Below are 25,024 nucleotides of genomic sequence, written 5' to 3' on the forward strand. Positions count from 1 at the left end.
TCCTGGCTGTGCCGAAAGCTCTGTATTGCTCTGCCATTGAGACAAGAGAGACAGAACTACTTTTCTGTCCTTAGCTGAAGGTTTCTAGCAGATCCCTCAGGAGGCCTTCTCGATGAATAGTCCCTGGCACCTTTAAACTGTCTCAGATGCAAACGGTCAATGTGCTTTTTTTTTTTTCTTTTAAAGTATTTCACTGAACTATTCTTTGGGATTTAACTTTTTCACTTTAGAAACAAAATGGTATGTAACATATTGTTACCAGACCGCTATGCAGGAGTAAAGACCCAGGAGGAGACCACTCTGGAACTTGAGGATTCTGTTGTCTTCGTTGTGGTCTATGAATTCCAAACATTCCTCAAATGTTCTGTAAATGAAGCCTAGAGGAGAGAGAAGCAGAGTGTCTTGCAGTAGCATGGCATGGCGGAGTGTGTGTGTGTTTCTGGTCTTTAGTCCCCAATAGAATTTCCCACTGCAGGGAACATAGTATCTGATCATTTTAGGATTCAGAGGATCCTGTGGGTCTCAGCAATCACATTGCTGCATTGGCCCGTGTTTGCCAAAATCTTGGTTGTATTCTGAATTCTTATGGATACGCAGCCCGATTCCATAGAAGAGACTGTGCCCAGCTATAAAAAGTCCTGGTAGTCCAGGAATCCTCAGGTTTTTTTTTTTCACCCATAGGTCCCTTACTGGTAGCAACATGTGTCTCCCCTTTGTGAATTGTGTGTGGAGAACAGACTCTGGATTGGTCCCTCTGGTTTACCGTGGGGGCCACCTACTCATTGCTATTTAGAGGAAAGAACTTGTTTTCCAAATCACTGTGATTGAGGGTTCCTGGAAATAAGATGTCTGCAGAGACTGACTGGAGAGCTTCAGTGATAGAGAGTTAGGATGTTGCAGGTACATTTGATCTTGGACTATCTTTAGCATCTTAAATAGTCATTCCTTGCCCACTTTTGTGTTGGGCCCAATAATCTGCGACTGACATACAAAAACCTTTAGAATGTTTTTAACTTAGCAGACCACTATCTTCTACCAACTTAGCCTTAAAGCTGGGGGTGTCTTCAGACATCTGAGGCCTGTGGCTGAGATTCATCCACTTTACTGAAATGGGTCCCTCTGATGTTCCCACCTGTGTATTTGAAAAGCACCTTGGTTTATGACTTTCCTTGTGATATTGTTATAAAAGAGTTCACGGAACTGGTTCCATGTTAGAACATGGAATTGTGTTCCTGGGCCATCATCGCTCGTATTTGGCTTCAGAATAGACTCTGATCCTCTTTGAGGCGAGCGCTGCGTCATGTTGACATTACCTTCAGAAACTAATGCCTGTAACTGTCCTACTCAACAGGTCAACCACTGTAGGCATGCAAACACTTTAACAAAGTAGCACGTTATCACCGACGATGTTCATGCTTGAGAATCATGCAACCGAGTTACAAAAATGATCTCATGAAGTTTTAAGTAAATTCACAATTCTGTGTTGGGCCATGTGCTGGGTTTTGTTTTATTTTGTTTTCCAACTTGACATAAACTACCATCATCTAGGATACACCTCCTTCAGTCCTGTAGGCACTGACGTGGGAGGGTCCTGCCCAGCCATTGTGGTAGGTGGTCCTGGGCTGTATAAGAAAACAGGCTAAGCAAGCAAGAAGAACAAGTCAGTAAGCAGCCCTACTCCATGGTGCTTCAGTTCCTGCTTCCAGGCTCCTGCCCTGAGTTCCTGCCCTGACTTGCCTTAATAACGGACTGTAACTCCATTGCAATATATTGTAATATCCACTTAAAAACCCGAGAGGGCTTAGAAAAGGGAGTGAGGGTTTAACACAGCTTTTTGTTGTTTGCTAGAATGTGCTGCAGAGAAATTTTCCTGACTCAGCCTCAGCAGGAAAAAAGCTGCACCATTTTAAAATGCAGCTTCCTGGGCTGCGCCGCCAGTGCAAACTCCAATGGCTTTTTATGAGACTGGATGTTTGTATTCCTGCTTGGGATCAGGAAGAAAGTATTCTGAGACCATGCCAATGGCTCAGCGCTCCCTGCATGGGCAGACTGTGGGATCAGGCTTAGGCAAGCGGGAGAGCATGGCGGATTTCTGCCGCCATACGGAGAGATGTTTCCAGGCTGCGCAGGGCTCGGCGTGGCAGATTTGGATGTAACGCAGATTAAAAGTTCATTCTCAGAGTTAAACTGCTACAACTTGCTTGACGGCAATGTGGACTGCTGTGTGCCTGGAACTGTGCGCAGCTCAGGGGCACCAAATGGCTCTGAGGCAGGAATGCTCCGCCATGGTGAACTGTGCTGAACTCAGGTGGGAACTATTGTAATTATCATAATAACAGTGCAGTTAAGGTTTAGACTGGGCAGGAAACAGGCAGTACCGTATTACCCTTACATGGCGCAAGTTAAGTTTTTAAGAAGCGCTTAGCATTTTAAGAAGTGCTCCTGGACAGTAAAGAATTACAGATTCACAACAGGATGGATTCAGACATAAAAGACCTCTAAATGGGTCACAGTGTTGGGTGAGTGTACATAGGCTTGGGAGAGAGAAGAAAAAGAATATCGAGAACAAAGTTAATGGTTTTAAAAAAGGGGCAAAGTCTTTAAAGAGACAGAATAAAGTGATAGAGTAAAAGTAAGCCACGTAAAAATGGAAAATTCACAGAGAGTCTGGATTCTTTGTATTATTGTGTGTGTTTTCTTTGAATTTTTTGACTATGAAAGAGCTAAATACAAAAAAAAAATCTCATTAAATGGGCTGCTAAGCTGAACCTGCATATATGTTCTAAAGGTATCTTGACTTCAGAATTTGGATCTAAGGATATCATGTTTTGGAAAAGAGTTTCTTCTTTTGTTTTCACAGAGGATGGGACCCTGTGGATTGCTTCTAGACCAATATGGTATGATAGACCACGCCCTCCTGAAAGGTTGCTGTGAACACCCTCAAAAAATTACTTCACTCAACTGTTGACTGAGATGAACCTGACAAACAGGATATACCATGAAAGACCTGATTAACAGCACCCTATACAGCAGGAAGAATTTTGGAGAGAAATAACTACGTCCATATTCCCAGATATTGTTTATAAATGTTTTTTTTACATTTAAAGGGGGATATGACATAGATATGAATAATTTATATTGATATAAATTTTGCTTCATTGATATAAATTTAAGGTCAATTTTGTTAAATGTATATGTATTTCTAATATTAAGGTATTTTGATTGTGTAGTTCATTTTTAAAATGTAATGTATAATTAGGAAATATAGGTTATTAATGGATAATCATCAATAATAGTCAAGCTTGTAGTCATGTTAGTTAAATTTTCTAGATATATAGAGATATATTTCAGTTAGATAGGCATTCTTCATATCTTTCAAAGACTACAGAATATGACATTTAATGTTTTAATAATTTAGGGCTTTTCATGACAATGAGACACGTCTGTTCCTGGCAGCACCAGCTATTTCAAGAGGAAGATGGGCATTGAGGAGGCTCCTTATGGAGTTTGATAGCCATTTGGGCAAGAAACTGCTCTCGCCTGGACTGATGCATAAACTGGACAGGAAGAACCTGCAGAGAGAGGACTGCTGAACTTGCCTAAAGGTGAGATGGTCTTTCGGGGTTCCTGATTTATGAAAGAGTCTACAAGACATTCTGCAGGACACAGCAAAAAGTGACTGTCTTTGAATTTTCCTGCTTCATGGAAATGTCTGCTGGATACTAGGGGCCTGTAAACTGAAGATGGATGCCCCAACAGTACAGAGGAACTTTGGGTGACTGTCCAGACAGCGAGATGTCTCTGTCATTTCTAGAGTTTTGAAAGTTGCTTATTTCTTGTTTAATTAGGTAATATTATATTCTTCTGGAGTCTTTGATGAAGTTGAAGAATGGATAGTCATAGTTTTAGCTTTTCTTAGTTATGATAAAATTGATCTAAATATTGTAACTGTAATTCTTGCTTGATAACTGTTTTGTTATATGTAATTTTACTATGTTAAAGTGAAAGCCTTTCTTTTTTTTAAACAGAAAAAGGGGGAATGATGTAGGTGGGTCTTCTTTGTATGTGTTGCTTTCATTGGTTAATTAATAAAGAAACTACTTGGCCTGATAGGTCAGAACATAGGTGGGTGGAGTAGACAGAACAGAATGCTGGGAAGAAGGGAAGTGAGTAAGACGCCATAGCTCTCCTCTCCAAGATGGACACAGGTTAGAATCTTCCCGATAAGCCACCACCTCCTGGTGCTACACACATTAATAGAAATGGGTTAATCAAGATATGAGAGTTAGCCAAGAAGAGGCTAGATATAATGAGCCAGGCAGTGTTTAAATGAATACAGTTTCTGTGTAATTATTCTGGGGCTAAGCTAGCCATGTGGGAACTGGGCAGGACAAAAAGCAGGCCTGCCTGCAGCTCCTTCTACACACCCCAAGTTACTACTGCTCATGGGCTCATGGTATTTCATCACAGCAACAGAGACCAAACAAGGACAGGCCACACTCATGGGTATGTAGCCTGTAGGCCATGTGTTGGGCATGCTTGTCAACATGAAGCCTTAGGAAAATCCTGTGAATGCTGAATGCTCCTAGTAAAAAGGCACATTGTAAAAATAGTTCCGGTGACGACACTCATTCAGAAATTGATCTGACAGCTCAGACCTACAAGCTTATCTCCAGATTTTATTTTGTCACTGTCCCCCCCCCCCACCCCACCTCACCCCCAAGCACGCCTCCCCACCCCTCTTCGAGACAGAGTTTCACTATGTAGCCCTGGCTGTCCTGGAACTCACATGTAGACCAGGCTGGCCTCGAACTCTCAGAGATCTGCCTGCCTTTACCTCCTGAGTGTTGCGGTTAAAGATGTGCACCACCTCACCCGGTGTTTACTGCTCCCTTTAATTGCTAAATAGCTCCTTGAGTCACATCACCAGGCTCTCTCCATCCCTGAACACTAACTAGGTGGCCCCAAACCCCTTAGGGCTGCTTCACCATTCCAGCTAGGGGATCCACCCCAATTTCTTTTCATTCCAAAATCCAGAATAAATCCCATGCTTACCAGAATAAAGCATGATGTCCAGACAGACAAAATAGAAAAATGCCTTGCTGAAGATGTGCTCCTCTGTTACAGAGAGGTCCCACAGCCATCCGAGGACCTGGACCAAATGCTTGTATCTAGGTAGGGTTAAAAAGCAGTGAGAGCAAAGGGTCGAGTTGGGTCCTGGCCTAGGTTAGTCTTGATCATAAATAGTAATTCAGAAACAAATACAACTCTTAAAACAGACTTCAGCTGGGGGTGGTGGTGGTGACATATACCTTTAATCCTAGTACTCGGGAGGCAGAGGTAGGCAAATCTGAGTTAGAGACCAGCCTGGTCTACTGAACGAGTTCTAGGACAGTCAGGGCTGTTGCACAGAGAAATCCTGTCTCGAAAAACAAAACAAAACAAACAAACAAAAAATAGACATCAAACCTTCCTTTGCTCAGAACTAGAAGCTAAGTCTCTAACTGGATCCCTCACCCCAAATTGTTCTTTTAGGGCTCTTTCATACCTGGGGGATTAGAGTCATGCCAAACTGGCCAGGATCTTCAAGTCTTTGTTGCTGTTCTTTGGGCATGCACAATGCTTTTTTAATTCCCCTGGACTTGACAGGGTTGGAGGCTTAATTCCCACAATAGGTATGATTGATTGCCCTTCTGTTCCTGGCTAAAGTAACCAGTTCAGAGTTGAACAGAAAATAACTCCATTAAAAGAATTTAATGAACTTCATTAAAAGAGTTTAAAAGAGCCAGGTGTGGTGGTACACAACTTTAATTCCAGCATTGGGGGAAGAGGAGGCAGAAGTAGATGAATCGCTGTTGGGGAATATCTTTTTCAGGTGTGTAACTTTTGTTTATGCTGCATTTGTTTAACTCTGTGAAGCTGTGAGTCTTTGCCTGTCTAAAACACCTGATGGTCCTAATAAAGAGATGAATGGCCAATGGCAAGGTAGGAGCAAGGATAGGCAGGGCTGGCAGGCAGAGTATAAATCTGAGTGGAAGAGAGCAAGGAACAGCAAGAGAAAAAGAAGAGGAGGACATCAGGGGCCAGCCACCCAGCTATACAGCAAGCCATGGAGAAAGAAGAAAAGAAAGGTATACAGAAATATGCTGGGCGGTGGTGGCATATGCCTTTAATCCTAGCACTCGGGAGGCAGAGGCAGTCGGATCTCTGAGTTCAAGGCCAGCCTGGTCTATAAGAGCTAGTTCCAGGACAGGCTCCAAAGTTACAGAGAAACCCTGTCTCGAAAAACCAAAAAAAAAAAAAAAGGTATACAGATATAGAGAAAGGTTGATGAGGAAAAACTGGTAAGAAACAAGTCAAGGTAAGGCCAGGCATTCATAACTAAGAATAAGGCCCCTGTGTGTGATTTATCTGGGAGCTGGGTGGTAGGCCCCTCAAAAAAGTCAAAAGAGTAAAATATCCTACAACAGATCGCTGTGAGTTTAGGGTCGGCCTGGTCTACAGCCAGGGCTACACAAAAAAAAAAAACCTTGTCTCAAAAAACAAAACAAACCAAAAAAAGAAAAAAATTAGTACTGTGTGTGTGTGTGTGTGTGTGTGTGTGTGTGTGAGAGAGAGAGAGAGAGAGAGAGAGAGAGAGAGAGAGAGAGAGAGATGTGGGAGGGTCTTCTGTCTATGTGTTACTTTCATTGGTTAATAAAGAGACTGCCTTGGCCTTTTATTAGGACAGCAGCTTAGAGAGGCGGAGTAGACCCAACAGAATGCTGGGAGAAAGAAAGCAGAGTCAGGCAGATGCCATGAAGCCCAAGATGGACGTGGGTTAGAATCTTCCCGGTAAGCCATGACCCCATGGTGATACACAGTTTATTAGATTTGGGTTAAAAGAATATGTAAGAGTTAGCCAATAAGAGGTTAGAACTAATGGGCCAGGCAGTGTTTAAAAGAATACAGTTTCCATGTAATTATTTCAGGTAAAGCTAGCTGTGCGGGAGCCGGGTGGGATGAAAAGCAGGTCTGCTCGCCTCATTACTACATGTGTGGGAGGAAGTGATGTAATATTAATAGGTGAAAGATGACAGTTATCAGTTACATTATCTTGCCATAAACTGTGCTCCCTTTCCTATGCTATGATCAGGGTGAAATAAGCCAGAACTCTCAAACAGCTGCCTGTCCACTGCTTGTCCTGTTAGTTTTGTCATCCAGATAACCTGGAGTCATCAGAGAGAAAGGCTTCCTGATTGAGGAATTGCCTAGATCACATGGGCCCGTGGCCATGTCTGTCGGGGCTTGTCCTGATTATTAATTGATGCTGGAGGGCCTGGCCTACTGGGGGAGATACGATTTCTGATTCTAAAAGCTAGCTGATCTTGGACTGGAAAGGGGAAAAAAAGAGCAAGCCAGCAAGAAGCTATGGTTTCTGCTCAGGTTCCTGCTTCAGCTCCTGCTCCGAATTTCCTCAGCGATGGACTGTGACCTGGAAGTGTCAGCTAGAATAAACACCAGCACAACCCCCTCTGTTTTTGGGGTAGTGTTCTGTCACAGAAACAGAAAGGAAAGGAGAATCCTAACTTTGGAAAATGCTTTAGGAAAAATACCTGCTTTTCAAGAAGAGAGATTTAACCAGTCTGCAGAGAACCATGTGGTGCTCTTTGGGATTCTGGAGAAGAGACCACATCTTATGGGCTCGGGAACCTAGGAAGAAAGCAGTCGTGATGCGTTTGAGGTTATTGCATGTAATTTTATGCCCTTTCTTACCTAGCTAGCATTTACCTAACTCAATGGCCAAGTCCAGATGACCCATTAAGAACTTGATATGGCCCAGTGTGTCAGCCACATAAGCTATGATTTCGATGGTATCGTCTTTCGTGGGGAGGTTCAAGAGCTGCTCCATGACCAGTATTTCATATCTGAACCACACGCCCTCGTATCCAGCCAAATGGTGGTACAATGAATAGTCCAGAAAAGCCTTGATGATCTAGAAGGGCAGTAACAGAGAGAGAAGGCGGGAGATTGAGGAAGAATCCTGAGGCGAAAGCCCTGGTCAGTGCTACCAGGAAACTCTGTTCACTACACTTGGACTGCAGCTAGCCATGGGGCCAATGTCATGGACTTAGGTGCAGAAGTCAAATTAGGCGTCTGCCACTCACTTCCTGGGCCTTCTAGAATAAGCCTTGTGGTCTCGCTTGTAAACATTCGTCAAATGAAATATGAACATTTTAATTCATATGAAAAATAAAAACAATAGTTTACCTGTGTGGATAAATGGCTGCACAGCACAAAACAGAGCAGGTAAAATCAGGTCTACACAGGAGGTAGTCATGTTAAGGCAGAGGAAGCATTTGAGAGAGAATTATCCTTTCTTATGCATCACTTTTGTAATGCATAAGAAAGGTTGTAATGGTTTGGTTAGTTTGATTAAGGAAAGACTAATTTAAAACATAATTGGAGACTTGAGAAGTTGCTTACTCTTTAATCAAATCTTTAAAATGAGAAAGTTGCCTCAGAATATAAATGCTTAGAGAAAGCCAAGGTCAAAAGAATTCCTTCTGAAGAATCAGTTCACGCACACACACGCACATGCACACACACACATGCACACACACGCACGCACACGCACACATGCACACACACATGCACACACACATGCACACACACATGCACACGCACGCGCACGCACACATGCACACACATGTGTGCACACACACATGCCCACACACATGCACATGCACACACGTGCGCGCACACACATGCACACACACGCACGCACACACACACACATGCACACACGCGCACACACACACGTATATAATGCTCTCATATGTGCATACATAATACAAAATTCATTTCATAAACTGCTTTGAAAAAAATACAAGAGAATAGGCTAATAATAGATTATCTAATAATTCAAATATTATATGTTGGGGTGTGATTGTACAGGGGAGGGTTTTTAGGGCTTTTCTCCAGGAGGATGTTTTTTCCTGGAAGTTCTCAAATTCTGTCAAAGGCAAGTCTCTAGGTACTTGTTAAATCACAAAGTTGTTCTTTGCAAGTTCCAGATTCCTGGCGTGAACATGCCAACTGCCACCTCAAAGGAAGCGTGGTCACACGTGGTGGTGGGCAAATGAACAATTTACAGCAGCAACAGTCTGACTCCTTGTGTGTGGACCAAGAGAACAGAGTCCAACTGTTTCAGATTGTGGGGCAGAAAGAAAACTCAAAGTTGTGTGGCTTGCTGGTGGTCCCACTGAGTATGGGTGGGGTCTGGAAACCACTTTCTGGGTTCTCATCTAGTCTTTCTGTTGTCTGAAACTGTCCGTGGCTTGATTCCGTCTTTTGAAAGAGAGCCATCCTTTTACGTTTAGCTTCTTCAGCTCTCATTCTCTGCAGTATACTACTGAGTTTTCCAGAAGCATCATATGTGATACTAAACCTCAGTGGAGATGAGATTAACATCTAATAATCCAAGCTGGCCTAGTGGCGCATACCTGTAATCCAGGTACTCAAGATGCTGCAAACTGGGAGGCAGCCTGGGCTGCAGAAGGAGGCCTGTCTCAGTGAAACATAAATCTTCCTCAAGCAAAAGAAGACACACAAGCCATGCATGGTGATGCACGCCTTTTATCCTAACACTTGGGAGGCAGAGGTAGGTGGATCTCTGTGAGTTCAAAGCCAGCCTGGTCTACAGAGCTAGTTCCAGGACAGACAGGGCTATACAAAGAAACCCTGTCTCAAACAAACAAACAAAATAAGACAAAAAACACAGTGGAGCTACAAAGCAAAAGATTCTCTCTCTCTCTCTCTCTCTCTCTCTCTCTACATATATATATGTATATATAATTAAGATATTTATAAAAACTTAATACAGTGCCCCACTTCTCACTGTATTTTGCTGCTGTTTGTAGAACTGTAGTTTTTCAATGCAAATGTTTATTAAGTTGATATACTCTTACTTCTGCTGTCTTTAAGAATTTTAAGTTTTTCTCACTTTGTGTCCTATAATATCATTTCCAACTCGCAAAAGCAAAAGCTGTTTGACTCTTTATTGATTTCTGACCATGGAGTCATCTGGGGCCAAAGTGTTTGTTAGCTGCTGTCAAAACTACCTGGCCAGGGAGGCTTCCACTACGACCGTGTGGTTTCCAATTCCCCCACTGGCTTTGGCTAGGAGGTTTGTGGTTTTCTAAATGAGATTCAGCCATTTCAAGGGCAGCTACCAACATACCTGGAAGTAATTCTGAGTTTCCAGTGAGGTGTTCACTTGCATCATCACTGCCAGCCGGCCGTAGTACTTGTAGTGGAAAAAGAAGTTCAAGCTATAGATCTTCCACAGCAAGGAGAAGCATGCAGACTGCAGGTAAAGTAGAGCCAGCTTCTTCCTGTCATGGGACGGCGGATGGGCAGAGAAGGCCTCATCACCACCCGGCTCCCGCGATCGGGCTCCCGCGATCGGGCTCCCGCGATCGGGCTCCCAGTGCCCTCCTGCTCATCCCCCCCAGAGCCCTTACCTGAACTGGAGGCCTGACCCACGACTGACGATCACATTCACTTTTATGAAGCACGTAAGTAGGTTACATTGAATTGGCGACTTGATTTGAATTTCACCTTCTGTGTGAAATCCTAGAGACTCGAGTGGGATGATTGGCATCCATGTACCTTTAGCCAGTTTCGCTTAATTATTGATACCTGACAAGAGCAGGTGTTTTTCTTTTTTTTTTTATTTTAAATACTTATTTTATTTTTGCTTACATATACACGTGTCTCTGTGTGTAAGTTATGTGTATGCTGGTGTCCTCAGAGGCCAGAAGAGGGTCTCAGATCCCCTGAAGCTGGAATTATAGGCATTTGTGACCTAGGAAACAAACTCAGGTCCCATGGAAGAGCAGTAAGCACTCTTAAACACTGAGCCTTTTCTTGGGCCTGAAAATTAACATTTGCTTCTTCTCTTTCTTATAAAACAAGCAAACAAACAAACTCAGAGTCTTACTGTATAGCCCAGTCTGGTCTTCAACTTAGGATCCTCCTGTCTCAGACTCCCAAGTGCCAGAATTACAGGTGTATACTACTATGCCCACCCTTCATTGATTAATTTTAAAACAAAGTAATCAAGGGGCATATAAACATTTAATACATAATACATAGTGGCATGTGGTTATAATTCCTGTATTTAGCTAATACACTGCAGAAAGGTAACAGACAGCCCACAGAAGGTATCACAATAGACAGTGCGCTCTGGGCATGATGCATTACTTAGCCAGAAGGTATGTTCTGGACACGGTGTATTGGTTACTTTTCTTATTGCTGCGGCAAAATATCTGACAGAGAATCTTAGGGAGAAGTTTTTCGAGACAGGGTTTCTCTGCGTAGTTTGGAGCCTGTCCTGGAACTCACCTTGTATACCAGGCTGGCCTCGAACTCACAGAGATCCACCTGTCTCTGCCTCCTGAGTGCTGGGATTAAAGGAATGTGCCACCACTGGCAGAAGAACAGTTTATTTGGGCCCACGGAGTGTCCATCATAGCAAGGGAGGCGCACCTCCATCCAGGTGTTTTTATCTAAACTCTTATGGGGAGGAGCGCTGGTTGCCAAGGACCCGGGTTCGATTCCTAGCACCGTGTGATGACTTACAACTGCCCGAAATACATTTGTGGTGGATCTGACACCGTCATCTGACCCTAGTGAACACCAGACATGCACAGGGTACACAGACATACGTGTAGGAGAAACATTCACACAGATAAAAGGAAATAATTTAAAAAAAGCCCCATGTCATCACAAAATAGATACCATGGTTCTCCATTTTATAAGGAAGAAAATGTGCTTCATAAAAACGAAGCAGGTTGGTTCCAAGCACTCATGCGTTACCCTGCCTGTCCCCCAAGTGCCAAGATTACAGACATGAGCTCCCAGCTCCACTGGTATCTTCTTCCTAAATATTCATTGTAGTTATCTATTCGTTTTGTATATTTATAGGTACATGTGATACCCACACCTACGCGTGTGTATAAGAGCATATCAGAGCCCTCAGAACTGGAGTTACAACCATTTTTGAGATACATGGTGTAGTAATTTGAATGAAAATGTCCCTCACAGGCTCTGGCATCTGAACTCCCGGTCCCCAGTTAGTTGGGGAAGCTTAGAAGATGTGACCTTACTGGGGGGGGGGGGTGCGTATGTTGCCAGGGGCTGGTCTTGGTGCCATGTTCACAATGTGAGCTCTTAGCTGTTCCTCCCGCCATGCTGCATGCTTGCTGCCATGCTCCCCAATACATGGCTTATTTCTTGTGTACTGAGATCCAGACTCTAGTCTTTATGGTTATTCAGTAAGCATCCTTAACCGCTGAGACATCTTCAGCCGTTCAATCACTTTTTTATTTTTTGTTCATTTGTAGACCAAATCTTAAATTAATGACATTTTAAATTAATGAGCACCCATCCCTAATGTAACCCTCATCAAGTTTATAGAAGGCTGGGGAAGTTTATCCTTTGGCAGATGTCCTCAAGGCCTGCTAGTCTTCTTTGAAATAAGAATAATAATTAGTATCTTAGTAATGCATGGGAGAGAGGATGCTTGCTGCTGAGGTTCTAAGGAACAGGGCACTGGTTCCGACATCTGATTCTGGATCCAGAGGGGAGTCATTGTTTGAATAAGAAAGAGACTTGGTGCTCACTTTGTGTGGTAGTTTGAATTTAATTGCCGCCCCCCCCCCCAGCTCATAGGGAGTGGCACTATTAGGAGGTGTGGCTTTGTTGGGGGAAGTGTGTCACTGTGGATGTGGGCTTTGAGGTTCCGTGTATGCTTAAGCCACACCCAGTGTCTCAGTTCACTTCCTGTTGTCTGAGGGTCAAGATGTAGGGCTCTTAGTCCTTCTCCAGCACCATGTCTTCCTGCATGCCACCATGTCACACCGTGATGATAATGGACTAAACCTCTGAAAATGTAAGCCACCCAATTAAATGTGTTTCCATTATAAGAGTTACCATGGTCATGGTGTCTCTTCACAGCAATAGAAACCCTGACGAAGGCCACTTTGTGAAGGATCCTGTATTTTATCACCTGGAACTCTTTGACAAAGGCTGTTTGTGAAGTGCTCTAGGGACCCTGGCCCTGGCCAGCAAACCCTTACCGTATCTGCCTCCGTACCATCCTATAAGTGATCAAACCAAACAGGAGTGTTCGAGCTACTGGAGCACCACGCCATGAGAAGAGACTTACACGGTGTGGAAACTCTTCTCATCTGGGGAACGGAAATGAGACCCTCCACTTTCCCCAGCTCCTTCCCTTACCCTGGCACCGAGCCCTCCTGGGGATGCTGGTTCATCAAGTGGGAGAATCTGTTCTTTTCCACGTGTGTTTGGAAAAGCAGGGTGATTAAGTTGGTCGGAAACACTCGGTCGAGAAGTTTCAGTGCCTTCCGCAGCATTTTCTTGGCGAGTACCATCTGCCCCATATTAAAAGAAACCTAGGGGAGATGGGGAAAGAGAGAGGAAAAGCATTCTGTGTTCTACTGCAGTCAGTGTGCCCTAGACTCGGTGTGCTCCAACAATAAGTGTGGAGGAGTACGTGTCTAAAAAAGCAACAGAATCTTCCTGTGCTTTGACATAGTATTAAAAATAAATGTTTATTGGGGGCCTGCACAAGGAAGGCTGCAGAGTAGGGTTTAGCATTGAGCTGTGTATCATATAAGGGAATGTTTAGTCATTTATGTGCACTGTTTCATAGACATTTCATGAAGATGTCAGCCTACTTGGCAGGAAAGAGATCAAGTTATAGCGAGACAGTATTGAGTCAAGAAGCTTGGGGTTCTAGAGTCTTGGGCAAGGATCTGTGCCAGCAGGTGAGAGGAGAGTATAGGATACACACAGATGACTTCTACTCCTTCTGTGGATTGCCAACTTTAAGCCTCCAGTGGTTTCTTACCTGGGCTTTGAGACTATAAAATGTAGCATATTCAAAGGCCTGGCTCCAAGAATCTTCATTCGTCAGAGTTTTCAGCAACCGCTCCCCCTCACCCAAATACATGTATGCCTGCAACCAACCAGTAAAGGGAAGAAACGTGGGTGACAGAGGATCTATTACATCAGTTAGTACTGAAGCAAGGGAAGCTGGAGCCACTTCAATTCCCAGGCCATCCCCATGCCTGGTCCCTTTGGGTATAGTGGGCCTCTAAACTAGACAGAAGCTGGGTGAGTATTTTAGCTTCACGTCTACCTCTGGCTGCTAGATCTAGCAATCACTTCTTTTTTTGTTTCTTTATATGCATATAATTACCTCAGTTTTAGGGGCATGTTGCCATGGAAACTTAGAATTTTCCTAGGGGAGTGTTAACTAATGTTGGTGGTCTCAAGTTTGTCTGTGTGATGGTTTAGCCAAGCTGCAGGGAAACAAACGTGAGGGCTATAGGACTAAAATCAAATTCCCATCAACCAGGAAACCTAGAGATATTTCTGTACTCTAAAGTGGTGTTGGACAGCAAGGCACAAACCACTTATCAGGACTGTGTTGAAAATGAAACATTTATTCTAAGAATGAACCCAGATCATGCATGTAAGTCCATTTTTCTCTTTCCTGGACAATTTCAAAAGGGCCAATATTTCATTAATTAATGAAAGATTTGCTTTGTAACCTAGGGTGGTATTGAACTTGCTATGTAGCTCAGGCTGATTTCAAGCTTGTGACTGTCCATGCCTGGCTTGGTTGTAGTGCTATAATTATATAATATTTTAATATAATAATAATAAATCAATTATTAATTACTTTTTTTTCAAAACAGGGTCTTGTGTATCTTGCATGGCCATAAACTTGCCATATAGCTGAATCTGGCCTTGACTAGATCCTTATCTTCCTGCCTCTACCTCCCAAGTACTGGCATCACAGGCACATGTCCCCATGCCATGATGCATGATGATTGTGGTGGTTTGAATAGAAATGACTCCTGTAGATGCGTGGATTTGAATACTTGGTCATTAGGGAGTGGCACTCTTAGGAGGTGTGGCCTTGTTGGAGGAAGTGTGTCACTGGAGGTGGGCTTTGGAGTTTCAGAAGCCCAGTGGCTCACTTTTCCTGCTGTCTGCAGATCTCAGTATAGAACTCTCAGTTCCTTCTTGAACACCATATTTCTGTCTGTGTGCCACCATGCTTCCCAACATGATGACAATGAACTAAACCCCTGAACCTGTAAGCAAGCCCCCAGTTAAATGCTCTCCTTTGTAAGAGTTGCTGTGGCCATGGAGTCTCTTCACAGCAGCAGAGCACGGCCTAAAACAATGATGGTACTTGACATTGCTCTAACTCTCTTTTCTCAGTCCGAGATCACGTCCCTTCTCAGCAATGTGATTTTTTCTAAGGAAAGGGCTGCTAACAGGGATCAACATGAAATCGTACAAAAGCACACAGGAGCTAGACTCTGGCTGTGTGTCTGAGTCTTAGGGGTGGAAGAGGAAGAGGAGGAAGAGGTGTAGAACAATAGCTTACCTTATAGTTGTCACCCAGGAGGAGATAAGCAGATGCAGTTTCTAGGAAGTAGTACAGGGCTTTGTTGTTTTCTCCTAAGGCTACAAAATGTTGGGCCAGTGGCAAGATGACAATCTGGAGCAGCTCCTCACACCGGCATGATTCTGATGGAATGATGTGTTCCGGAGACGACCTCATCTTTATGATAACGTTGTCAAAGAAATGTAATATTACTTCCTTTATTTCTGTGTCACTGTTTAAATATAAGAATAGGTAGATCATCCGTAGATTTACAGACACGGCCCAGATTTTAATATGAAATTATCTTTGAAGACTAACAAAGATCCAGTGTTGCTTTCACTGACCAGATGCACCAGGCAGCCCCTACCAGTTTTCCTATGTACCTAAGAGGCCTAAAGAGCTGACTCAGAAGTGACCCCAAGGGTGATCTCATGACCACTGCTTTTGTTCTAGTGCCTAAAAACTCCATATGTGCATACCTGAGGTTCTCAGGGAATCTGTATTTCTTATGGAACTCTGACTTAGACAAGATGACGTCCTCTTCAGCTAGAAAATAATTGAGCAAATGAGACGTTTGCCATTCACCAAAGACTCTTATTCCCTTTTCCCAGCAAGGAACCATATTTTCCAGTCCATCACCACCCCACCCCAGGCACCTCAGCTTAGAAAAAGCCATGTGGTTCTTTTCTCTGGTAGAATCAGATCATATGTGATGGGTGTCACTTCTGAAGTAGATGGGTTTTTACCCTGTTCTTTCCTTAGACAGGATTGTAGCTGGTTCTGAACAACCAAAGGAAAGCAAAGCACCAACCAGGAGGAGCCTGAGTCTGTAGCTGTCTGCCAGACCACTTGTCAAAATTTTAGTGGATTTTTTGTTTTGTTTTGTTTTTGTTTTTTGAGACAGGGTTTCTCTGTAGCTTTGGAGCCTGTCCTGGAACTAGTTCTTGTAGACCAGGCTGGTCTCGAACTCAGAAAGATCCACCTACTTCTGTCTCCTGAGTGCTGGGATTAAAGGCATGTGCCACCACCACCCAGCTTAGTGGATTATTACAAAGGCTGGTAAATAAAGTCCCATTCCAATGTGCTGATCCCACTGAAATGCTGGTTTGTTATAGCTGATAACATTATCCTAACCCACTTAACCTACAATAATTAAAACTACAGTTTAACAATCATAAAGTAACAATAATGTGTCCTAAAGAAATCGAAATTTAAATACATACACACACATACATATATAAGTTGTTTTGAGATGGGGCCTTATGTATCCCAGGCTGCCCTTGAACTCAACTTGTAACCAAGGATTGTGGGAGAATGGTCTGTATTCTGTCAATCATATTTTTAAATAAACACTGATTGGCTGGTAGCCAGGCAGGAAGTATAGGCAGACAATCAGACAGGAAGTAGAGGCGGGTCAAAGAGAACAGTTGAATTCTGGGAAGAGGAAGCCCATTCCTCTGCAGTAGTGACCCATCCACAGAAGAAGGAAGATGTGACTGTCTCACTGAAAAAGGTACCGAGCCATGTGGCTAACTATATACTAGAATAATGGGCTAATATAAGTTATAAGAGTTATACAAGTACTCTGCTGATTCTTCCTACATGGTCTAGAAAACACAGATACTCTAATGAAGCACTCCAAAGGCTAACTTAAGGAGATAAAGTCTTGAACTAGACATCTTCCGTCTAATGAGACTTCAGTAGGTTGGAAAGTCCCATGGGGAGAAGAAAGTAGCCTATTCCAGAGCATTTGCCAGTGGCAGAGGTAGGGCAGCCGCCTAGCAATAAAATATGACTTCATAGGTTTGTTTTGCTTTGTTTTGGACAGTGTTTTACTATCTAATCTAGGCAGTCCTTGAGCTCTGCAGGCCTCCTACCTCCTATTCTTCATCCTCTTGCCTCAGCTTCCACACACCTGAAGAGAACTTTTAGTTCATAAAAATGAAATTTGAAGGTTCTGTGCTCTTGTCCTTACAGAACAGATTCCCCGACATGTGTGACTATCATCCTGCATGTGGAGCTTTGCCAGCGTTCTTAACACACTGCATAAGAACCCTACCCCTAGAACACTAACCAAGCCTTTGTAGTTTGTGTAGCCCCATCTAGAATCTCAGTTTAGATGGCAGCATTCACTGTGTCTTGGTTTCTCAGTACAGATTTTAATGTCAGCAGCATTCTACACATGTATTAACTTCGTTTTCTCTGAGACAAGGTCTCTTGGAGCCCAGGCTGGCTTTATACTTGCTATCTAACCAATGATGACCTCAAACTCCTGATCTTCCTGCCACCATGTTCTAAGTGTTGGGATTACAGGTATATACAACAATCAGTTTAGTTTTGTAATAGTAATAAGTATATTTTCAATTTTGAAAAAATTGTAACGTCAAGGATGATAAGTGATGGTAGTCAACAGGTGGTGACAACTGGGTACATTTCTCTGACACCTCATTGCCCTGGGGAATGAGCCCTACCACTGATGAACCATCTTCTGTGTGCCTAAGTCCTTGGAAGACTTGACTCTTTAAGATTTCAAACTCAGGGGCTGGAGAGATGGCTCAGTGGTTAAGAGCATTGCCTGCTCTTCCAAAGGTCCTGAGTTCAATTCCCAGCAACCACATGGTGGCTCACAACCATCTGTAAAGAGGTCTGGCGCCCTCTTCTGGCCTTCAGGCATACAGACAGAATATTGTATACATAATAAATAAATTTAAAAAAAAAAGATTTCAAACTCAAAGATGGACCCTCTTCTTTTACATTATTTACTTGTGTAAGTGGGCATATGTGCCACAGTGTACATGAAGACATCAGAAGACAGCTTGTGGGAAGCAGGTCCTTTTTATGATTCATGTAGGTCCCAGGGATCAAACTGATTTGCCAGGTTGACAGTAGTCGCCTCTCTCCTCTGAGCCATCTCAAAGTCCCTGATATCTGTTCGCTTCCCGCCCTCTTGAAAATGTGAGGCAGAGCTGGGGTATGACTGCACATGACTGTAACACCACCACTCAGAAGTTCAAGGCCAGCCTGGCGTAAGTAGTGAGTTCCAGGCTAACAGGGCTATATACCAAGACCCTGTCTCAGAAATGAGAGACCGAGAGAGAACTGAAGGGGGAAGAGAGTTAACTGAAACTAAAAATGTATATATAAAAAAGCCACATGGAGCCGGGCGGTGGCAGAGGCAGGCGGATCTCTGTGAGTTCGAGACCAGCCTGGTCTACAGAGCTAGTTCCAGGACAGGCTCCAAAACCACAGAGAAACCCTGTCTCGAAAAACCAAAAAAAAAAAAAAAAAAAAAAAGCCACATGGAAACCTACTATTTTGTTAGCTAATTATTAAAAAAAAAAAAAAGTTTGAAGGGAAGTACCCTTGTATGAATGGAAAATGTTGCCACCGCAAGTCATAGGTTGTTAAGCAGAAATGCCAGAACCAGGTGTGGGATACCTCCTATGGTCAGCAAGGATCCAGAGGTTCCCTCCCCCAACAGTATAGGCTATTTCCATTTATTTTAGATAATAGGATAATCTATTGTTGTTGCTTTGCTAAAATGACAAGGTATCAAAATGCCTTCTAAGTAGCTCTGCTTCTACCCATAGCTTAGTGCTGTTTCTGTTTGAGTAGGTGATAACTAAGCAGACTCAAAGCTGGATAAAGTACCGAGCATAAGTGGCTGTGGCGTGCTCAGCCCTAACGAGACATCTGTTTTGACTCCTCAAGGCTCAGGGGATATCGTGGAAGTTAATCCACGTGCCACCTCACTGGCTTCTATCCCTTGCTGGGAGACACTTTGATTTCAGCTCAGCTGCCCTTTGTTTGCAGCTGTATGGAAGCTGAGGGAGATGGACTCCACTACTCCAGCTGCACTGCCAGCTCTTTCCTGCCCCGTGGACCTGTCGCACGGCTTGTGTCCCAAACCCCGGGGGTATTGGAGCCTTTAAGGTCCTGACCCAATCAATCCATATAGATCTTAAACGTCCAAGCAAGAGCTGGGATTGGTTAGAAGTGAATTAAATTTTACTTTTATATCCTTGAGACTTTGCCATCTTCTTGACTTTATCCATATCCAAGGAGTTGAGTCGGCTGTCCACTATGTAATGGTGGTAAGGAATGAAGTCCCTGTTCTTGCAGTGGTTGCACCGATGGGCATTTGCCTCCAAAAAGCGGGCACATTTCAAATGCAAGACCTTCTTCTGGTCCTTAAGCCAGAGTTCATAGGCCGTTTTCTGCATTATAGGTCTGCAGAAGCGCAGGATCTGGCACTCAATCACTTTTCCTTCCTTCTCACGGAGTTCCTCTACATCACGAGCTGGAAGGAGAAGGAAGGACTCTTCAGCCAGGCAGCAGGCATCAATCCAATTGCTCCTTCCTAACACATGTTATTGTTGGTAGGTTGTTTTTGTGGTGATGGGGTTTGAACCCTGGGACACTGTGCATGTTAGGTTAGTGCTCTGCCTCTTCACTCCAGTTCTCTTATCTAGACATGCCTCTAGCCAAGAGGGAAAGACAAACGTTCTCCAGGTACTACTCACCTAACCCCTCGCTGGGCTTCAAGGACAAAGAGCGATAATGCACCTCAAGTGTGGTCACGTTTTGTTTTAGGGCTAGTTGAAGATCTTTGATACTCCGGAAACAATCAAAAATATTTGATTCCACGAGGGTGGCCAGGGCCTTAATCATGGTCTTCATGTTCCAGCAGGGGAGAATCTCAAACAGCAGCTCTGTGGTGAAGGTTAGGCCAATGATGGCAGCACATCTCACCAGCATCTGATGGGAAAGGCTCATGCTGTCCAGCTGGACCAGAGAGATTTCTGCATGTGGAAAGCCACAATGGGACACTAGTTATCTGCCATTATCAGATGCATTCTAGAGATAGATGACTGTCCAGAGCTACGATTCTGGTTTATAGAAACCTAGCTAAGCAAAGTCAAAAAAGATAATTGCTTAGTACCCAGTTTATAGATACCCCTCATACTGGAAACATACAAGATGCAGTTTCTATAGTTTCTCCAGCTGCCCCTCTGTCTTCACTGACTCTTCTTTTCCATGGATCTGCCTCAGGAGTAAGCATAAGGCTCTCCATATCTGCTCAAGGGATTTATTTCTGCTCATGACACCCATTATCATCTCTATTGCTTTAGTAAGGGCTGAAGAGCCCAGAATGCCATCCTAACTCTTCATCTAAGCTTGGACATAGTTCATGTGTTCCTGGTCTTTAGATTTTGTTTTTGAGGTATGTGTGTTCTGGGGCCTAAACCCAGGTCCCCCAAGCTTGCTTCACAACCTGCTCTACCACTAAGCCACATCCCTGACCCCTTCTTAGAGACTTTTTAAAAAGATTTTTTTTTTTACTTACATGTGCTTGTTTGTGTGTGTGCACTTAGAAGTCCACATTGAGAGCCCTCCTCAATTACTCCTCATCTTATTTATTTACTTACTTACTTGTTTTTTTTTTGAGACAGGGTTTCTCTGTGCAACCATAGTTGTCCTAGAACTCACTTTGTAGACCAGGCTCCACCTGCCTCTGCCTCTAAAGTGCTGATATTAAAGGTGTACACCACTATTCCCAGTCATTTGACTTTGTGAGATGAGGTTTATGGTATTAGAATGAGAATGGCTCCCAAACGCTCACATGTTAGCCTTCTATTGGTGGAACTGTTTGGGAAGGATTAGGAGGTGTGGCCTTGGTGGAGGAGGTGTGTCACTGGGAGTTGGCTTTGAGGTTTCAAAAGCCCACACCATTCCCAGATAGCTCTCTCTATCTCCCATTGATGGATAAGGATGTAAGCTCTCAGCTACTGCTCCAGCACCATGTCTGCCTGCCTCCATGTTCCCCTCTGTGTGATGGTCACGGGCTCTAACCCTCTACAGATATGAGCCCAAGTTTAAATGTTTTCTTTAATGAACTGCCTTGGCCCTGGTGTTTTGTCATGGCAATAGAAAAGTAACAGGTCTTTTTTTTTTTTTTTCATGGAGCCTGCTACTCACCAATTCAACTAATCTGGTAGACGCTAAGTCTCAGTGAGCCTCCTATCTTTACCCCCTTCAGTGCTGGTGCTAAAACCATGTGCCACCATGCCTGGTGAGTTCTAGGGATTGAAATCAGGTCCTTCCTCTAGCCTGGCACAACAAATGCCTTACCACCTCCCCAGCTCTTCATATTTCACTTTTGTGCATTTGAACAAGCATTTGTTCAGTCCAGAATATGTACCAAGAGAAGGAGTCTCCTAACTAGAGGGAGAAAAACCATATCCACTGTATAACCTGCCTACCACCTGGGCAATGCAAAAGCAAGTACTCAAAGAGCTTGGTTATCATCTTTCTTTAGACAGCCATCCTAGATGAGGCAAAAATAAAACCTACTGAAAAATGAATGCAAGTTCAACTTCCTTTACCTTTCAGTGATGCTGGAGGGGACAAGTTCTTTAGCCTGACACCACTTGCAAGGTAACAGACTTCCTTACGTCCCTCAGATACCAAAGTATAAAAATGCGTATCTTCTGACGGCCTAACAGAATTCTCTATGGGGAGACAAGAGGGCAGGAAAGTTGAGAATCATTTTCCTGTCTTCAAAGAAAAGTCTGATTTCCCTGAAAACTTGGAGAAGAAACTCAGGTGAGAAAAGCTGAACAGACGTCGTGGTTCACCAAATGTTCTAGAACATCTCATTTTAAATAAAACTGATATATGAGAATCTAAATTAACTCAAATTATTTTATGTTCCTTTCCCACCCTCCAAAACAAGAATTGGTACTATTGGTGTCTCCATAATACTTTTAGCTTTACAAAAATGGGGTTCCCAACAACCTAGACTCCATCCTATCACACGTAGTACATAGAGCTCTGTTCTCATTTGTATGCCCACTGGTCTTATAAGGGGACATGGCTATAACCAGGAGGAGATTTAAAATGGTGAGGGTTCCGAATAAACATGCCTACTATGTTGGTCTACCTAAACGTGCTCCAAAATGTTTACTGCTCAAGTTATTCCTATAACACTTAAATGGGTGAGGTACAAATGCACTGGTAAATAAAGCCAAGTTCCTCATCTCCTGGAGAGGTAAGTCATGAGCCCAAAGGCTGCCAGGCAGAAAGCAGCCCACCAGTGAGCACGAGCAGTACTAGACAGTTCACAGCAATATATTTATTAAAGACTTTCAGTGTGATATAATCTGTGAGGGTGATCAGCATGAGTAATGCATGCTTCCAGGCCTCTTGGTGCATAAAACTATGGTGACAGATATCCAAGTAATTAACCAAAACACCAGGAAGAGTGAGCAAGAGCTAACAAGCAAAGAGTAATATGTTGGGATAAAGTCAAATGAAGGGTTCAAAAAGACCCTGATGGGGCCCTTACATTTCCCCATGTTATTGGTGTATATTTTTGGTTTTTTGTTTGTTTTTTTATTCCCCCCCCTTTTTTTGGAGGGGGGAGAAGATCTCAAGACAGGGTTTCTCGGTGTAACTACTCTGGCTGTCCTGGACCTCACTCTGTAGACCAGGCTGGCCTTGGACTCAGAGATCCAACTGCCTCTGCCTCCCAAGTGCTTGCACCATTCCTGCCTGGCTGAGGTGCGCATCCTTTAGCCCAACCCTGGAAGTCTAGGTTAGTTGGATTTCCTTAGTCTTAGGATCTCAGATCTAGTGCTTTCTTACTCCCTGGAAGCCCTCTTCCATGGGCTAGCCTCAATCCTTGCCACCTTGCTCTGCAAAAAGACCTAGTGACAGAGTAGTCCCAAGAAAGCCACTTACTGAACAGGTTGTTCCAGGTCACGTTGGTCTCTTCCTCAGACTCTGCTTGTTGGAAAAGGAGAACTCTGTGGTGGTCGAGGTTCTTCAGCAATTCTTCACAGTAAAGTGGGATCCCACAGCTCCCTTCCACCAGGTACCTGTAGGGAGAACAAGGCGGAAGGCTCATGGAAAGAAACAGCTGTTGGTTTAGAAGGCACTCTTCTCCACCCCCATGTCTTTCAACTCGTTGTCAAGTCTGGGGATTGATTTTTCTTCTTTTTGCTTTCCGTGCTAGGCCCTGTGTGTGCGTGGTGTGCACTCTGCCGCTGAGCTACATTCTCTTTCGTATCACAGTTTAAGTTATGTGACAAATGAGTGTTTCCAAAACTGAGATGGCATAATAAAGCACATCCTCTGGCTTGCTTCTCTTCCTCATGCTGTAGGTAATAATTTTGATTCGCTTCGGTTAATTCTGTCAACATTTGTTTAAAAGATACAAACAGGTCCTAGCAACATGGCTCAATGGTTAATGACACTTGCTGCACAGGCCTGGGGACTTAGATCAGTAACAGAAGTGCTTGCCTTGTATGAGTAAGAGACTTGGTTCTGAAAGAGAGAGAGAGAGAGAGAGAGAGAGAGAGAGAGAGAGAGAGAAAGAGAAAGAGAATGAGAATGATTGTATACACTTGTAATCCTAGAGAGAAAGAACACACACACTTGTAATTCCAGCACTTGGGAGGATACGGAAGGTGGATACCAATTTCAAAGTCAGGCTAGACTACATAATAAGACCTTGCCTCAAAAAATAAATTCCTTAAATAGGACCAAAGAGATAACTCAGCAGATAGGAATCATGCTGCATGAGGACCTGAGTTCATATTCCCAAACCCATGTAAAGAGCTTGGAGTGGTCAGATCACACATGCAGACAGGAGGATTGGTATTAGCTTTTAGCCTAGCTCTAGGTTCTGTGAAAGACCTTGTTAGGTGGAGAATGACAGAACAGGCTACCCGACATCTTCCTCTGGCCTACACACACTCATGGATGTATGTACCTGCATATACATGTGCATATTCATTCACACATACATAAATATACCCCTACCCACACACGTATACATGCACAGCAAAAAAGACAAAAACAAACACCAAAGGTAGAAATAATATTTATAGTTACATACACATACATCTACCATACATATATGAGAATCACAAACACCCTGCATGCGTATATGTGAAATACATCGCTTGAGTTGTACTAAGTGAGCCCTTGTCCCATGCATCTTTCTTCCTTCAGTAGGGTAACCTAAATAGAAAGACCTAGTGTTAAGTGTCTGTAATCTCATTATTTTGGAAGCCAAGACAGGAGATTTCTATGAGGTTAGGGCACAGTGAACATCAGCCCAGCCAGGGCTGCATTGCAAGATTCTATTTCAAACAAATTGAAACAAAATGAAATGAAAACCAAAACAGAGTGGAACAGAATGATAAACATCAGCTAAAAAGCCATGGTCTAGTTGTTAAGGGGGCTGCTGTCAAGATCCCAGTGGAAGAATCACTGACAATCTCAGAACACTCATAAGAATGTGTTTTCAGCCCCTGGCTCAGACTAAGAACCCCACCAGCAGCCCCTCTCTCGCCAGCCACATAAGACCTTGCTGAGCTGCAGATGTGGTTTGTACGACTTCTCTTTCCTGTCAATTCCCAAACATGTATAACCATGCTCTTGGTCACTGCTCATCAAAGAAGGCTGACCCACACCTAGCATGATGAAAGGGAAGCAGGTCAACTAAGCAATGCTTGAGGAAGTGTGACAGGGTCCCATATCAGG

General features: G+C 43.5%; 1 protein-coding gene across 2 annotated transcripts in view; it reads right to left on the bottom strand.

Moving 5' to 3' along the window:
- Adcy10 (adenylate cyclase 10) overlaps positions 1-25,024 on the bottom strand; it is an 84,915-nt gene that overhangs the window by 25,336 nt on the left and 34,555 nt on the right. For both annotated transcript variants that reach the window (XM_041662632.1, XM_041662633.1), the window contains exons 17-29: positions 23,216-23,352; positions 21,859-21,984; positions 19,996-20,274; positions 19,485-19,772; positions 15,952-16,018; positions 15,473-15,704; positions 13,919-14,026; positions 13,285-13,460; positions 10,223-10,376; positions 7,771-7,975; positions 7,596-7,692; positions 5,056-5,171; positions 260-377 (exon numbers count right to left, since the gene is read on the bottom strand). In XM_041662632.1, the coding sequence (XP_041518566.1) occupies positions 260-377; positions 5,056-5,171; positions 7,596-7,692; positions 7,771-7,975; positions 10,223-10,376; positions 13,285-13,460; positions 13,919-14,026; positions 15,473-15,704; positions 15,952-16,018; positions 19,485-19,772; positions 19,996-20,274; positions 21,859-21,984; positions 23,216-23,352 (2,103 nt within the window). The remainder of the gene's footprint in view (positions 1-259; positions 378-5,055; positions 5,172-7,595; positions 7,693-7,770; positions 7,976-10,222; positions 10,377-13,284; positions 13,461-13,918; positions 14,027-15,472; positions 15,705-15,951; positions 16,019-19,484; positions 19,773-19,995; positions 20,275-21,858; positions 21,985-23,215; positions 23,353-25,024) is intronic.

The sequence above is a fragment of the Microtus oregoni genome, unplaced genomic scaffold, assembly GCF_018167655.1.
Source record: "Microtus oregoni isolate MIOR12 unplaced genomic scaffold, Mior012 000013F_ref0000133, whole genome shotgun sequence".
Classification (NCBI taxonomy): Eukaryota; Metazoa; Chordata; class Mammalia; order Rodentia; family Cricetidae; genus Microtus; species Microtus oregoni.